Source organism: Hypomesus nipponensis, chromosome 28 (genome assembly GCF_054491055.1).
Source record: "Hypomesus nipponensis isolate SF chromosome 28, ASM5449105v1, whole genome shotgun sequence".
Lineage (NCBI taxonomy): Eukaryota > Metazoa > Chordata > Actinopteri > Osmeriformes > Osmeridae > Hypomesus > Hypomesus nipponensis.
In genome coordinates this window covers 4,196,222-4,211,164 of record NC_140388.1, presented here as the reverse complement: position 1 = coordinate 4,211,164, position 14,943 = coordinate 4,196,222, and the positions used below count along the sequence as shown (strand labels likewise).

At 45.4% G+C, this 14,943-nt stretch overlaps 1 protein-coding gene across 1 annotated transcript; it reads left to right on the top strand.

Annotated features, from left to right (window-relative positions):
• Window positions 1–337: 337 nt before the first annotated feature.
• On the top strand, window positions 338–8,647 carry LOC146219552 (tetraspanin-15). Its single transcript, XM_084695223.1, has 8 exons — window positions 338–734; window positions 2,319–2,504; window positions 2,741–2,815; window positions 4,133–4,228; window positions 5,289–5,405; window positions 6,368–6,418; window positions 6,833–6,949; window positions 7,491–8,647. The coding sequence occupies exons 1-8, from the start codon at window positions 648–650 to the stop codon at window positions 7,827–7,829; spliced, it is 1,068 nt and encodes a 355-aa protein (XP_084551349.1). The 5' UTR covers window positions 338–647; the 3' UTR covers window positions 7,830–8,647.
• The last annotated feature ends 6,296 nt before the right edge of the window (window positions 8,648–14,943 follow it).

Genomic DNA, 14,943 nt, shown 5'->3' with positions numbered 1-14,943 from the left:
AAATAGGCCTTCGACGGACTTGATCCCAATTTAGTCACAGGTTGACAGAAGAATTAGCTGCAGGCTTAAGCTTTTTTATTTTTTATTATGACTATTTCAATTTAGAAGTTCAACGTGCATTCTGCTCTCTAGGGCAGCTATGGCCAATGATGATTCGAAATGCAATAGGCTCTAATACAATCCTTCTTGTTGAAATACAGAAACATTTATGCAAATAAGATAAGTTTAACCATTTGAAATAGCGCAGCTCTTAAATAAAGCGACTGTAGCCTACATCCAAGCCATCATTATTATTCCTTGTAAGTGGATTGCCCCTTTAAGAATTTTCCAAAACAGAGCATGCTTGAAACGCGACGCGGAAGTTGAAGAGGAAATATTAGATTTGATTGTTACAATGTTAGAGCTAATATAGATGAATAGATCCACTCGTTAACAGTACTGCACAGTGAATATGTTATTAATCCGTTTATAACCAACCAACACAGACAGGCGCTGATTGATGCAGTTGAGTATGAAAATGAAACTGCAGGTGTTTCTCCGGCGATGTTTTTTTTTTTAGCTAGAGCTAGTAGTAGTAGCTAGAGTTCAGTAGACGAAACATTTTTTTACTCAGTGTTACTAAACACACAACCTGCCCGTCTGTCAACATGCCTTCTTACTCAGAGTGGAGAAAAAGCAATCATTTCTATTACTTCATTAAATTCACCTTAAATGTCTACTCGATGCTGTTCTCGGTAAGTATAGCTCTAGCTAGCTAATGGTCATTTAGCTACATGTGAAGATGACTGAGGCTTGTCGGTGGACCAGAAGAGGTGTATGGTTATGTAGTAGCCTATACTATAGCCATATAAGCATAATCAACTACAGTAACGTCGAAACAACCTATACGTCCGCGGATGTGGGAGTTATGGGGCAGTACTACTAACAAAGGGGGCCATGCCTTGCCTTTCACTGATTCATGCAGGGGGAGCTTGCTAGTGTGAATAGGCGCTAGCGAGATAACCACACAAAGAGAGCCTTCTGTGTCTAGACTAGACGGATGATATATTTAGCCGACACAGAAGAGCTTGTACTGTGCTGTCTGCTGTGTTAGAGATGGTATTGCGTTTATTGCGATGATAGTTGCTGCAACAACACATTATCTTCCATTGGAGCACATATATGTCTTTAGATGGTTTTAGCCCAACACCGAGAGATCGCGTCCCAATCTTCTGATTTCTTAGCCTGAAGCACTATACGAAATCAGCTTGTTGTTGCCAAGACCTGGATAAAGATGGAAAGCTTCAGCTTGTGGTTAGTTTTGATTTGACCTCCTTCTCTGTTAATACCCCCCCCCCCCGCCCCCCCCAGCCTTCATCTCCTGAGCCCCTCTCTAAGGTGGTGATTTACTGTCTTGAGAGCTATTCCTTCCACTTGTGCTCCCTTGGCTGGAAGCCATCTACGCTGCAGCTCTTAAAGTTAATTAATGCTTTTCCCCCTCCATCGTCTGTTCTATTAAGCTAATGTAATTCATACGGTTTGCGGGAATCCACAGCGGTGCATTTGCGTAGGTTTCCACAGAGGACCAATCTTTTAGGGCAGTTGTCATTGTCCTCATTGTTACTTTATCCAGCATCTTCCTATCAATAGGAAAGATTTCCTTGGCCTTTTTAGTTCGGCTTGTCTACTTGCTGTGGTTTCTGCTTCATACTAAGGTTATATTCATTATGCAGTTTGTTTGTGTTCCCAACTCTCAAGTTTATCACCCTCTCACATGCCTCAGAGCAAAGGCTTTTCGGCCCTTATCTCAGGGCCAGTAGAATACATGCAATCTCTGAGGTAGAAAGGATTGAGGTGGGTTGCTGTGGGGGGTGTTAGTGGAGGGTAGATGATATGAGGCCAAGTTTCTCTTTAAAGATGCCCTCCCTCTCCTTGAGAATTAATAGGACCGGGCCCAATATGGCCTCTTATTTGCAGAAAGTGTCATTATTACACAGAGTGAATGCCATTCTCTAGCTTTGGTCTTGAAAGCCCTTAAATGCCTTACAGTACCAGCTGCTTTTAACAAGGTGGCAGACATAACCCGACAGCGTCACAGGGCCACACTTTCTCCCCCATTTTCTGCCATTTCTTGTGTCTTTAATCTTCTCTACCGCACTCACTGGATACCCACCACCAATATAGCCCTCATCCTATCAGATTTCATTAGGGGGACTTCTAGCACGGCTACCGACCAGCAATGCATATTTTGCGGTTATGTGTATGGCCTGGCTCTCGTGCTCTGGTACCCACCCCCCCCCCTGCCGATCCCTGTTTTCACCCCCTCTTATGTCCCTCAGCTGCTGGGCCTGTGTGTCCTGTGTGTGGGCGTGTATGCGGAGGTGGAGAGGCAGCGAAACCGCACCCTGGAGGGGGTGTTCCTGGCCCCTGCTGTGGTGCTCATCCTGCTGGGGCTGTTGATGTTCACCGTGTCCTTGGTGGGCATGGTGGGCTCCCTCAGGGACAACAAGACTCTGCTGCATATGGTGAGTTGTGTGTGTGTGTGTGTGATTGTGTGGAGGAGGCCGTACTGGGTGGGGGGATCCCGAATGCCTGAGGTTGTCTCCCGAGTATCACTAGCCCCCCAGAACGGTTTGTTTCACAATCAGTTATCTCTCCCTCCTATCTGGCTTAACACGATTAGGGGCTCAAGTCCCACTGAACAAAGACTTGGTGTTCCTCCCTGGGTTTGTGTCCTACTAAAGACGCCTTCCTCCTCCAGTTCCTCTGCGTGCTGTGTGTTCTGCTGCTCCTCCAGGCTGTGGCTCTCATCGTAGCGCTCATCTTTGAGAAGAAGGTTTGTTTTTCTCGTCAGCGCATCTGTTCCCAGATCCAGACACCATGGGCCTCATGTGTAAATGTTGCGTACGCACTAAAAGCTTGCGTACACTGGTTTTCACGCACACGGTATGATGTATGAAAATGAACTTGACGTGAGAACGTGCGGGCCTTGTCTGGCTCTGTAACGAGAATTCTAACTGAAAAGTGCCGAAACTCACCAAACATTACAAAATAAAGTTTCCACTAGAGTTACTGTTATACATCTATGACGTTGACTATTCAAAAAACATGATTACCTCCGCTATTAAAAGTTTGATCATTGATGTGGATGATTCACATCAAAATGACAAAACCTAAAATGGGAAATGCTATTAACTGTTTAATCCGTCACCATTTAAAACTTCTGTTAAACTTGAGGGTGTCAAACGATCGACAAAGTCACTCAGGAAATGCATATCACTCTCTCTATATGGTTAATGTTGCACGCAGCATGGATTCTTTACCACAGATGATATATACTGGCTGTGCTGTGCAGCTCACAGACAGTCATGGGAAAATGCCCTTGTCTCAGTGAGCCTGACTCTGGCTCATCCATGACACACAGGAGGCATGTTTCTTAATTTTGAGTTTAACATCGGACCATTTCGTCTTCATTTCTACCATGGTCCGGTTCTCCGAACCCACAGCATTTACAGCCCTAGTGACAGTTTTCCATTCCGCAGACTTTCTTTTGTTGTTAATACTGGATGACAGCTGCCAAACAGGACACATTTCCCCACCTCCACCTCTGTTGTTAGAACATCAATCTCCCAGTCTGTAAATGTGTTATTTTTTCCGTGTTTCGCCATCGTAATTTAGAAAAAGAAATGATCAGGGGCCCATTTATAGGCCATCTGCATATTCTTTTGTGGGTGGAGGCAAGGCGGGGTCAGTGGCTCGTTCACGTGCGGTCAATCTCACGTTGATTGTGATCTATAAAGGAAAGGTGCGCAGGACCTGGCGTACGACCGGTTTTGTACATGTGAATATTTCTGTGCGTAGGTACTTTTCAAATTTTGGCCATACGCCATCTTCTGGTATGTAAGCTGCGCAATCTTTTATACATGAAGCCCCATGTTTACACAAGGTTCACTATGACCCTTCCCCCCTTCTCACTCTCAACATAGCCTCCCCACCCCTCTGCACTTTCAGCTGCCTAGCCTCGATGCCCCCCCCCCCCCCCCCACACACACACGCACTTAGCCTCCAGCGACCTATAGATCCCAGCCACATCTTTCTGACTGACCAATGCTTTCTCCTCATTCTCGCCTCCCTCTCCCTCTCTCCCCTTCAGACATCCGCCTTGTTCGAGAATAGCATACGAGAGGGAATTAAACACTACTACGATGACCTGGACTTCAAAAACATCCTGGATTATGTGCAGGAGAAGGTGCAAGTTTGTTTTGATATCGTCAAAAAGCAGTATGTGGAACGTTCTGTTTAGTGTGTGCCTGTTTAGTGTGTGTCTGTGCCAGTGTATGTTAGGGTTTGGTACAGTTCACATTTGAATCAATATCGACTCTGGTACACAAGTCTCTTTTTTTCAGTACTTAACTCTCTAGAATAACAAAAATGCATGTTCTGTTTTTAAGTATTTAGCACTGGTCAAATTTACGTGAATCGGTTCTCTGTAGTACCGATATAATTTAGTCGGTAGAGTTTGTTACACAATCCTAGTGTGTGTGTGTGTGAGAGCAAGTAAGATGAGTAGGAGAAGGCCAATGTTGATAAGATGCCGTACTCAAATCGAGCTGTAGCCTTTGATTAGCAAAGCCCTCTGACCTTACAATAATTGCACCCTCACAGTCATGTGCACGCTCTCCAGCACTTGACACTTTACTCTGTATTAGGGAGACAGCCATTGTCTCAGACCAGCCTTTCAGTCCATTAACCCAACTGTAGACCCTCAAGCGTCTAAGCCTGTTACCTCTAATGACAACGGTGCCACCCAGCATGCGATAAGTCCCTTCTTTTGCTCGTGCTCGCACCTCGAATCACTTTCTCTGATGTCAATTGCAAAGTCAATGGGGTGCCCAGTTTTATCAGCAGCAAAATTAGTATAACGCTGCCCTGTACAGCACATAAACTCAACACGACGGGCCATAGATTTCTGTAGAAGCGCACTTCTTAATTGAGGGTCAGAAAGACCCCTAATCTTACCCAGGCATCAGGCAGCTCTCTGGCTATCTCCACATCAATATCCATTAGTGGTGGGGAAACGGGAGTGGGATTTACGTCTGTAAAGGGGATGTTGGCTGGGCTAAAAGGATGAACGACACAAACAGGCGAGGGTTTTCGAGACGCCAAGGTGTCCCTGGCTGTCAACGCCTGTGTTTTCCCCTCGAGGTCTCTGAGCGAATGAAATGGAGGCTCCTGTTTAGGCACTTTGCCGTTTGACTCAAACGTTCTGTCTTTGCGCTGACTGACTGTCTCTCTGTCTTCCCCTCCAGTTCTCCTGCTGTGGTGGAGATGAATACAAGGACTGGGGTGTCAACCAGTATCACTTCTGTAATGGCACTGGCCCACTGGCTTGTGGCGTCCCCTATACATGCTGTGTTCGTGGCACGGTGAGGGCTGGTGACACACACACACACACACACAGCTCATGACATCCCCTAATGGCCATAATCCGTGTTTATAGCTGTGGTGCTGGGGAGATACCCAGTGAGTGTACAAAGCAGGGGAGCAAGAGAGAGGAACAGATTGACTCATGAGAATGGTAAATGGATTGAATTAGCTCCAGCTCTCCACCAATTCCAAGGTTTCCAGGTCCCTTCCTGTGCCTGAACAGCAATCCCTGCCCCAGAGTAACCCAGTTAGAGGCGCCTAATCGTTTGGTAATGCATCACTATGCTGCAGGAAGGCGGACTGTGGCTCTTTACAGTGAACAGAGGCTGATATGCGAGTCACTCCAGCTCCCTCCGTCACGAGAACAGCGGGACTGTGTTTGGAGCCTACCATCCCAGGACCAAACCACCTCCCAGAGAAACGGTTGATATATGATCCGACACCAGCTTTTCTCCTATTCTTTTCAGCCCGGATGGAGAGTGCGATTGATCTTGGCAGCCGTGCTCCAGCCAGATAGTCAGTTTTGGGAGTCCCGAGGACAGAGGGTTGGAATGGGCCCTGGGCGTTTGTCTTCTGCCCGTGACTAGGTATCAGGATGGGTCAGAGGCTCCCCCAGAGCTCCCCTGGCTGTCCTGGAGCCGTGTGTCCAGTGCTCGGGGGGGGGGTGACGAGGTGTGGTCTCAAGAGAGGACGGAGCCGTGGGTTTGAAAGCTGCAGCTTCTAATGAGATCCAGGGAGACAGAGCCTCCAGAGATGAGGCTGGGGCTGGAGGAGGAGGAGGCTGGGGGTAAAGGAGGATATATGGGTCATCTGGTGCTACTGTGCTGTCAGAATTGCTGTCGCCACGACGATACTGGTCCCATTCCAAGTGACTGCATTTGCGCGTGTGTGTACGCAAGGGTGTTACACGGCTACCTTTCACATTTCTTTCCATGACTTTTCAATTTGTTTTTATTTACAGGTGGGAGAGGTAGTCAACACCCTCTGCGGTTACAACACTCTTCAGGAACATGTAAGGGGAAGGTCATTGGTATTCAACGCATGAAGGCAACCAGACACTTTTCCATTTCCTGTGTACTCGTTCTCCACGGTGGAAGCTGATAGACTTGACATTCAGCTCAGCTTGAGTTTTTAACCCTCACTGCCAAACTTGAGCATTGTATAAATGCGTGGTGTTATCAGAGATAAGCCAATGGTGTTTCGAGAGAGCCAAACTTAACGGAAGTGTCACCTCGAGCTGCTCTCTGTTCTTGTGATAGCCGGAGACATTTACATTTAGTCCTTTAGCAGACGCTCTTATCCAGTGTAAATAGAGGGACTTTCCCTGCACAAAGACTGCTTAACACTAGGATTGCTTGAGAATTGTAAGCGTGTGGTCCAGCTTATCTGTCTCGTCGGCTAACTCATGTCCCCCCCTCCTTCCCAGCGTGAGACCCTACACGAGTTGATCTACGTTCGGGGCTGCATTCATGCCGTCAACCTCTGGATGGGGGACAACGTCGGAGCCACCATCGGAATCTGCTGTGCCGTCGGACTGCCGCAGGTCAGTTAAGAGCACGCCGGAACAAGTCTGGCGATCACCCCATACCCACAGCATGTCAATAACCTCTCCAGAGACCAATTCCGAACAAGAAATTGGCACGGGATGTTTCTAGAGCAACTGTACCCCCCCCCCCACCCACCGCCCTCCGGACTATCTGCTCAGTCTTTTTTCACTTCCTGCGTCGCTTGTCAATTTTTGAAAGTTTGGATTATCAGACTTTTCCCCCCACCCCGCAGACATGCAATTACGCGTCACGCTGACTCGGCGGCAGCTGCAGCTGTCGATTATCAACCTCGTCTCTGGGGACGACACAGTGTCCAGAGACACGCTACACTTGGCAGTACAACACAAGGTCTCTGTCAGCACTAACTGGAGACCATCTTTTTAGAAACGTGACAATTATTTGGGGGGGGGATCCTTTTTTGTGGTACTTCTATCCACTGCCTTGTCCGGTAGTTGTGTTGGATGTGTCGGTGTAGCTGTGGCTGTAGAGGCCTGTGGTGTCACCTGTCTGACCTCTCACCTATCTGAATCCCTGCAGCTGCTGGGCATCCTCCTGAGTTGTGTGTTCTGGAACCTTCTGGTGGAGATGAGCGAGTCGCTGGACATGGTGGACTTCAAGTTCCTGAAGAGCGCCGGGTTCGAGTACAGCGAGCTGGACCTGTCAGGGGCCGGATGCTGCCTGTGTCTGCCCCGGGATGGAGGCTACCTGCCCATCCCCGAGTCCGAACCAGACACATGGGCCCCCGACCCCTCGGACTTTGAGCCTGTCCAATCACAGCGGCCCCTCACACGCTCCGTTCAAGACCTGAAGGGGCCCGGCCTTGGGATTGGCCTGGACGAGGTCGACTTCAGGATGAAGAGAAAAAGAGATCATTGAAGGGAACTGTTTCACTTTGTGTTTTGAAATCTGTATTTTTTGTTGTTGAGGGATAGATTAGTCTTGTTGCACTATGTAATGGTTGAACCAGTTTTTTTCAATCAGTTTTTTCTGTTGATAAAAGGGATCACAGGAAACATGGCACTTTGGAAAGGCATTTTCCCTGCTCTCAGTAATAATTCCATGCAAGATTGTTTTAGAACAAGAAACTTGGTTATATATATATATATATTTTTTTTTTTTTACTTTTCTTGGGCATTGATAGTGTAGATATTGTTTTGAATTGTGAGTGTCATGAGCTAATGCCTAGGCCTACCTCAGCCTGTTGTGGCCCAGTATAGACACTATGTTTAAAGATACGTACGGTATGAAGTTCCTAGCTTGAGATGATCATTCTAGTCCGAAGTAGTCGTAGGCTGTTAAAGTATTGCGTGCAATGGTTGTAATGGATGTGTCTATTTTACTATGATCTTTTCAACACTCTTGTCTCTGTGTCCGGTGTGTTGGAAACAGAGCTGGAGTCAGCAAGGGATGCATGTTTTGTATTTTAAAGATGTTTACGGCTGTTAGGGTAATCATCAGGTTTTCAGTATCTTCCAATTTTTTTTAACGAAGTTTTTATGATATCCTGCTTTTCTTGAAGCAAAAACAAACCCAAGGAATACAAATCTTTCCTAAAGTGATTTGAATCCACACTTAGAGCTGTCCACATTGTTTTCATATCAGATTTTTTGCACTGTTTGAGCTTCATCACAGCTTTGGCCTTGTATAAACACCACTGTTATTGTCAATAAAGCTGATATGAATTTGTTTACTGATCTGCATGCTCACAGACTCTGTTTGTCACTTACAAATCTCATCGTCCTTGCCATTCCCTCAGTTTGCGTGAGAGTTCTCTGGCGTGGAGGGCATGTTGCACCAGATGCGTGGAGAGTGGCCAGAGATTACTGCCTCAGTGCTGGGTTCACTAAACAGACAAATGTACTGTCGGTAAATCTTTTCTGGAATGACCCCCCCTGTCAATCTCACCCCATCTGGAACCTTTTAATTGACAAATTGTCTCGCAAATGTATCCCCTTTGTAAGAAAAATGCTTGGCGTCCTCATCGATTCTACTGAATGACATTGAGTGCAACTTGGAGAGCTCCTGTTTCTCATAATGAAATACTTTCAACCCCATCTCATGCATCGTCACCACACACATGCAAACACGCAACGCTTGGAAATGTACACGTGCGTTAATTCACGACGACACTCTCCTCTTCTGCTCCCTGTCCCCACCTCTCTCCCCTCCCCTGTGACAGGGATGAGGAGCTAGCGGGAAGAATAATTACAGGGAGCCTCCACAGGGAGGAAATGAACGGCAGTGCCCCAAAACACTCAGAGGACTGAGTGCAGGAACAGCATGCATCCAAACAGCCATGATTATGATAATAGTGACATGGATGCTGCTGCTGGTAATTGCCGAGCACAGGCAGGCTCTTTGAAGGACAAGCTACATATCTCCCTGTCAGACCCAACCTCACGTGTTCCTCACCTGTCTGCTTCAACACCCTGTCTCCCTCCATTTCATGTCTCTCTCTCCCTCCTGTCTCCCTCAGACTCCTGTTTCTTTCCCTCAACCTCCTGTCTCTCTTTCTCCCTCAACCTCCTGTCTCTCTCTCTCCCTCAATCTCCTGTCTCTCTCTCCCTAAATCTCCTGTCTCTCTCTCTCTCCCTCAATCTCCTGTCTCTCTCTTCCTCAAATCCTGTCTCTTTCCCTCAAATCCTGTCTCTCTCCCTCATTCTCCTGTCTCTTTCTCTCCCTAAATCTCCTGTCTCTCTCTCCCTCAAATCCTGTCTCTCTCCCTCAATCTCCTGTCTCTCTCTCTCCCTCAATCTCTTGTCTCACTCCCTCAATCTCCTGTCTCTCTCCCTCAAATCCTGTCTCTCTCCCTCAATCTCCTGTCTCTCTCTCTCCCTCAATCTCCTGTCTCTCTCTCCCTCAAATCCTGTCTCTCTCCCTCAATCTCCTGTCTCTCTCTCTCCCTCAATCTCCTGTCTCTCTCTTCGTCAAATCCTGTCTCTTTCCCTCAAATCCTGTCTCTCTCCCTCATTCTCCTGTCTCTTTCTCTCCCTCAATCTCCGGTCTCTCTCTCACTCAATCTCTGGTCTCTCTCCCTCAATCTCCTGTCTCTTTCTCTCCCTCAAGCTCCTGTCTCTCTCTCTCACTCTCATCTCCTGTGTCTCTCCCTCAACCTTGTGTCTCGCTGTCTTTCTCAGCCTCCTCTAAAACTGTGTAAACATTGTTGGTAAGATACAGAGCAGTGAATGTATGCTGTATGTCTTTAAAGAGAGGAGAGTTAGGAGAGTTTTTACAGAAAACTTATTGGCCATAATTCAGCCTTTGCTATAGCTTTACAGTAGCACAGTCTGGCTTTTCGAAAGGAAAGTTTCAGATTGTATTTCCTGTGCATGCTTAAGTAGAATGAAAGTGCTTCTAAGGTATTTTCCAATCCAAATTATCTCTACTAATAATGCCCATTATCATTGTTAAATCTTCCAGATTAAAAAGTAAATGCATGCTCTCCAATCAAATTCTGAAGGCAGAATGTGTGTCCAATGCTGTCTGATGCCTGATTAAACTACCCATCGTTTTGACGTTGGTTCCATGTGAGTTTTGACCCAGCAATCCAAAGTTAATTTCACAGTTCAGGCACCTTTGCTAGGAGGTAAGGTTGGGAAATATTTACCATCAGCCAGGCTGGTGTGGAGGACAGAGTTTAGGGCTCCAGAATTATTCAGAGTATTCGGATGGATGAACACCAAGCTATCATTAGTGGTGTGATGGGAACTGGTATCAAGTTTACATAACATGAATTATACCTATGTCTCAAAATAGTCTTTTCCCATGGTAAGACTTTATTTATATAGCACATTTCATACAAGAATTGTAGCTCAAGGTGCTTTACATAAAATCAATAAAAACAATAATACAAGTGATAAAAGTCATAATTAAAATAGCAACAATAATATAACTAATAAAAGTAGTAAAACCCTTCTGAGATAAAATTACTTAAATGGTTCGGTAAAAGGTAGGTTTTAAGCTGTCTTTTAAAAATGTCTAGCGTGTTTGCTTCCCTAATATTTATGGGTAATTTCTTCCATAGTTTTGGGGCGTAATTAGCAAAGGCCGAATGACCAATCTTCTTATGACTGCTTCTGGTGACCTCTAATAGGCCTGCATTTGATGATCGCAGTGTTCTAGCTGGTGTGTAGTTTATAAGGGAGTAAGCAATGTTGCTAGGTCCTTGTCCGTGTAGAGCTTTGTATGTGAGGAAAAGGACCAGGGAGCCAGTGTAAAGTAGCTAGGACAGGACTAATGTGTTCTCTCCTTTTAGTTTTGGTTAATAATCTAGCTGCAGAATTTTGAGTGAGCTGTAGTCTTTCAGTGGTTTTCTTGTGAAGACCAGTGAAAAGTGCGTTACAGTAGTCCAGCTGGCTGGAAATAAAAGCATGAATGAACTTCTCTGTATCATTTTGGTTTATGAATGGTCGTACCTTTGCTATATTCCTCAGGTGAAAGAAAGCTGTTTTGGTCACTTTATTTATGTGAGAGTTGAAATTCAAATCTGAGTCCAGGATTACACCGAGACTCGTCACCTCTGGTTTAAGACAGGGGGCCTCCTAGATTCTTAGTAATCATCTCTCTTTTGGATTTTGGACCACATAATAGGACTTCGGTTTTGTCTTCATTTAATTTAAGAAAGTTATTATTCATCCATTTGTTTATTGCCAACAGGCAGTTGGTAATGGAATTGATGGCCGTTGCATTGTTGGGTTCAGTGGATACATATAGTTGTGTGTCATCCGCATAGCTATGGAAATCTATGTTATGTTCTTTGATTATGTCGCCGAGTGGTAACATATAAAGAGAAAAAGTAATGGACCCAAGCAGCTTCCTTGAGCAACCCCATAGCAGTTCTCATGTTTCTTGGACCTATGGTCTCCTAAACTAACATAAAACTTCCTTCCTGTGATATATGAATTTATCCAGTTCAATACACTATCCGTGAACCCAATAAGCTTTTCCAGTCTATTGATTAGGATGTCGTGATCAATGGTATCAAATGCTGCACTGAGATCTAGCAGGATAAGGATAGAACCTTTATTTACATCAGAGTGTAGTCTGAGGTCGCTAATTATTTTGGTGAGAGCAGTTTCAGTGTCCTTCTCCCCTACCCCCCCCCCCCTCCCCCCTCCAAAAATGCCACCCTCTCAAGATGCCATCCAGTCAAGAAACTGATATTTCTTTATTTTTCCATTCAAAATGTACTGTTTTAATTAAATAGGTGCTACTACTATTATATATTATGCAGTAGCCCACTGGGAAGCTGGACGTTTTGTCACAATATCCCACACACAATGTTCACTTTTTTACAAAAAGAATACAATCCATGAGTCCCTCTTTCTGGAAGATCATGACAACAGTAGGCCTGCCCGATCCTGGAGGCTGACAGGCCAGGGAATCTAAAAGTCTGTTGTGTGTGAGAGGGCATGGGTAGCAGCTGATCTAAACTATCATTTCAGAAATCTGTGTGTTTGTCTGTCTGTGCATGTGCAAGTCTCATAGTTGGATATTTTTTCTCCAGAACAATTAGCTTAAGAACCATACATTTTGCAAAGTTGTAATTGCTGGTGTCTGTCTCAGCACCCAAGGACATGCTGTGCCGCATTCAACGTTGTTTGGATGAGCACTTGTTTTCAAAAGAAAAAACCTATGCCTAAAAGGTCTATTTAACTGCATGCAAAAAGAAGGAGGAAACTGATTGGAAGAGGACTATGTTAGCTATTCCACATTAAGTTCCACACTAAATTCCTCCTGATGACCTAACTGACTTTTCTGTTTCTCTATCTACTCAATGTGGGAAGTGGACCAGCACCTGAGGCTGGGCCGCGTGGGGAAGGACTCCTTCCGAAGGAGGTGTGCTGGAACTTGCGCTTGGCACAGAAACATATCTCCAACATACAACATATCTCTGTTGATGTCCTGTATCTCAGTCCCAAAGGAGAATCGCTGTGAGCCTGTTGATAGTCTCATCCCTGTCTCTTCTCCCTCTTTTCCTTGTGCACCTCTTTATGTCCTTCTTACTTGCCTCTCTCTTTCCATATCTCTCACAGAGGTCTTTCCAAGAGGTCTTTTCAAACAGCGACAACATTTCTACCATCAGCATAGAGAATTTAGCAGGAGTGCATCGAGAAGTCAGAGGACTTCCTGGATGAGTTGAGCAACACAGAAACACAGTCGACTGCCATTGTTGCATCTGGCAACCCTATTACTGGAATATGGCTTCCCCTGTGAGAGCTATCCCTACTCTCAGTATTTCCCATGACAGGACCAGCAGAGACTACTGCGACCTGATTGAGGAGATAAAGGCTCATCCTCCTGAAAGTCAGGGGGTCGTACCCCCATCACTGATATTGGTACAGTCCGCCATTTATCTAAACCTAACTCAAAATCCAAACAGTCCCATGCCAAAGAGGCAGTTGTGAAGGACAAGCAGGTAGAGTGGATCTATGATCGCGGCGACATGATCGATGAGGGTGTGCTGAAAGAGATCCTTTCAAATACCTACAACTCCTTATGCTAGGCAGTGATTGCTATGTCACACGGTGCCGTACGTTTGTTGCCAAGTTGTATGATTTGTTGTCAAGGGACCTGACTCAATGTGACATTGAGCCTAACCACCAGCACATGTGGCCTGGGACAAACGCATGGGAGCCGTGGATGATAAGGAGGTCTGCCACAGCTAATACCATAGGACTTATGAAAGTTCAGAAAGTGAAGCGCTTTGAAGAAATGGAAAATCTAGAGAATAACGAGGAAATTACATTTAGCAGACACTGTTATCCAGAGCGACCTACAGGGACATTCTCCCCGAGGTAAGTAGGGTGAAGTGCCTTGCCCAAGGACACAACGTCATTTGGCACGGCCGAGTATTGAACCGGCAACATTCTGCTTACTAGCCCGATTCCCTAACCGCTCAGCCACCTGACTCCCTACCTGCGTCTGGACATCGCTTCTCCATCTGCAGCAAAGATGAAGGCTGTTTTGAGACCTCCATTTTCCGTCTCCCAGTGCAGTAGTGAACTGCAAGGCTCTTTAGAAGAGGCAGTGAGCTCAAAGATAGAGAAAGAGGGAGCTGAGGGGCATGAGACGGTTAGACAAGCCCATCTTATTTTTTGCAATTCATTTTTCAAGATAGATTAGTTTGATCAAAATGTACTTTATTCTGTTCTAAACTAGGATGGCTAAATAAATAAGACAATACATTGTATAACTATCCTTCAACCTGGAAAGACTCAATAACGTTGCCTTATGGTTCTTCAGCATGCATCAGGATGTCCTATAAAATTGATTTTGTTCCTATTTCCCTCCATTCCATTCACAGACTAGCCTTATCATCACAAATCCATACATCCGTGACCAGTTGGAAATCACTGTGGTCTCTCTCCCTGCAAGTAAGTATACAGGGAAGGAATATAGTCACAACCATGCCACTGGGTGGATTTTGTTTCTGCTTCAACGATGCCAAGAAAGGGATATGAATCAGGTGGATACACTTGACATTGTAATACAGTAATAGTAACACCAACTAATTCCCTATTACAGTAGACTTGAGCGAGGAGAATAAGAATAAGCCTGGTAGGAGGAAGAGGGTATCTTCCTCAGGAGACTCCTAAAGGGCCTGAGAGGCTGTCTCCTGTTGCTGCTGCCGAGCCCCCTGGACTGAGGAAGGCTGGAGTCCACACTTGCCCTTCATGGCACCACTTCTCACATTTAATTCAATCATTCCATCAGTGTCCATTTGTCTCTAAGTTTGACCAACATGCCTACTATACCTATAGGAATTGTACTTCCATACATTTTGTCACTTCCAAATAGTTAGTTTCAATAAAACGTTTGTGTTACACAGCTGTGTTGTCCTTTGGGTTTTATAAAGTGAACCAAATTATGTTCTAAACTGTAGTCTTCAAAAGAATGTCAACATGATTGAAAAGAACAAAATGTAATTGAAAAACTAGAGTCCCCTTATATAGCATAAGTAGAGAGAGAGAGAGTGAGAGAGAGAGAG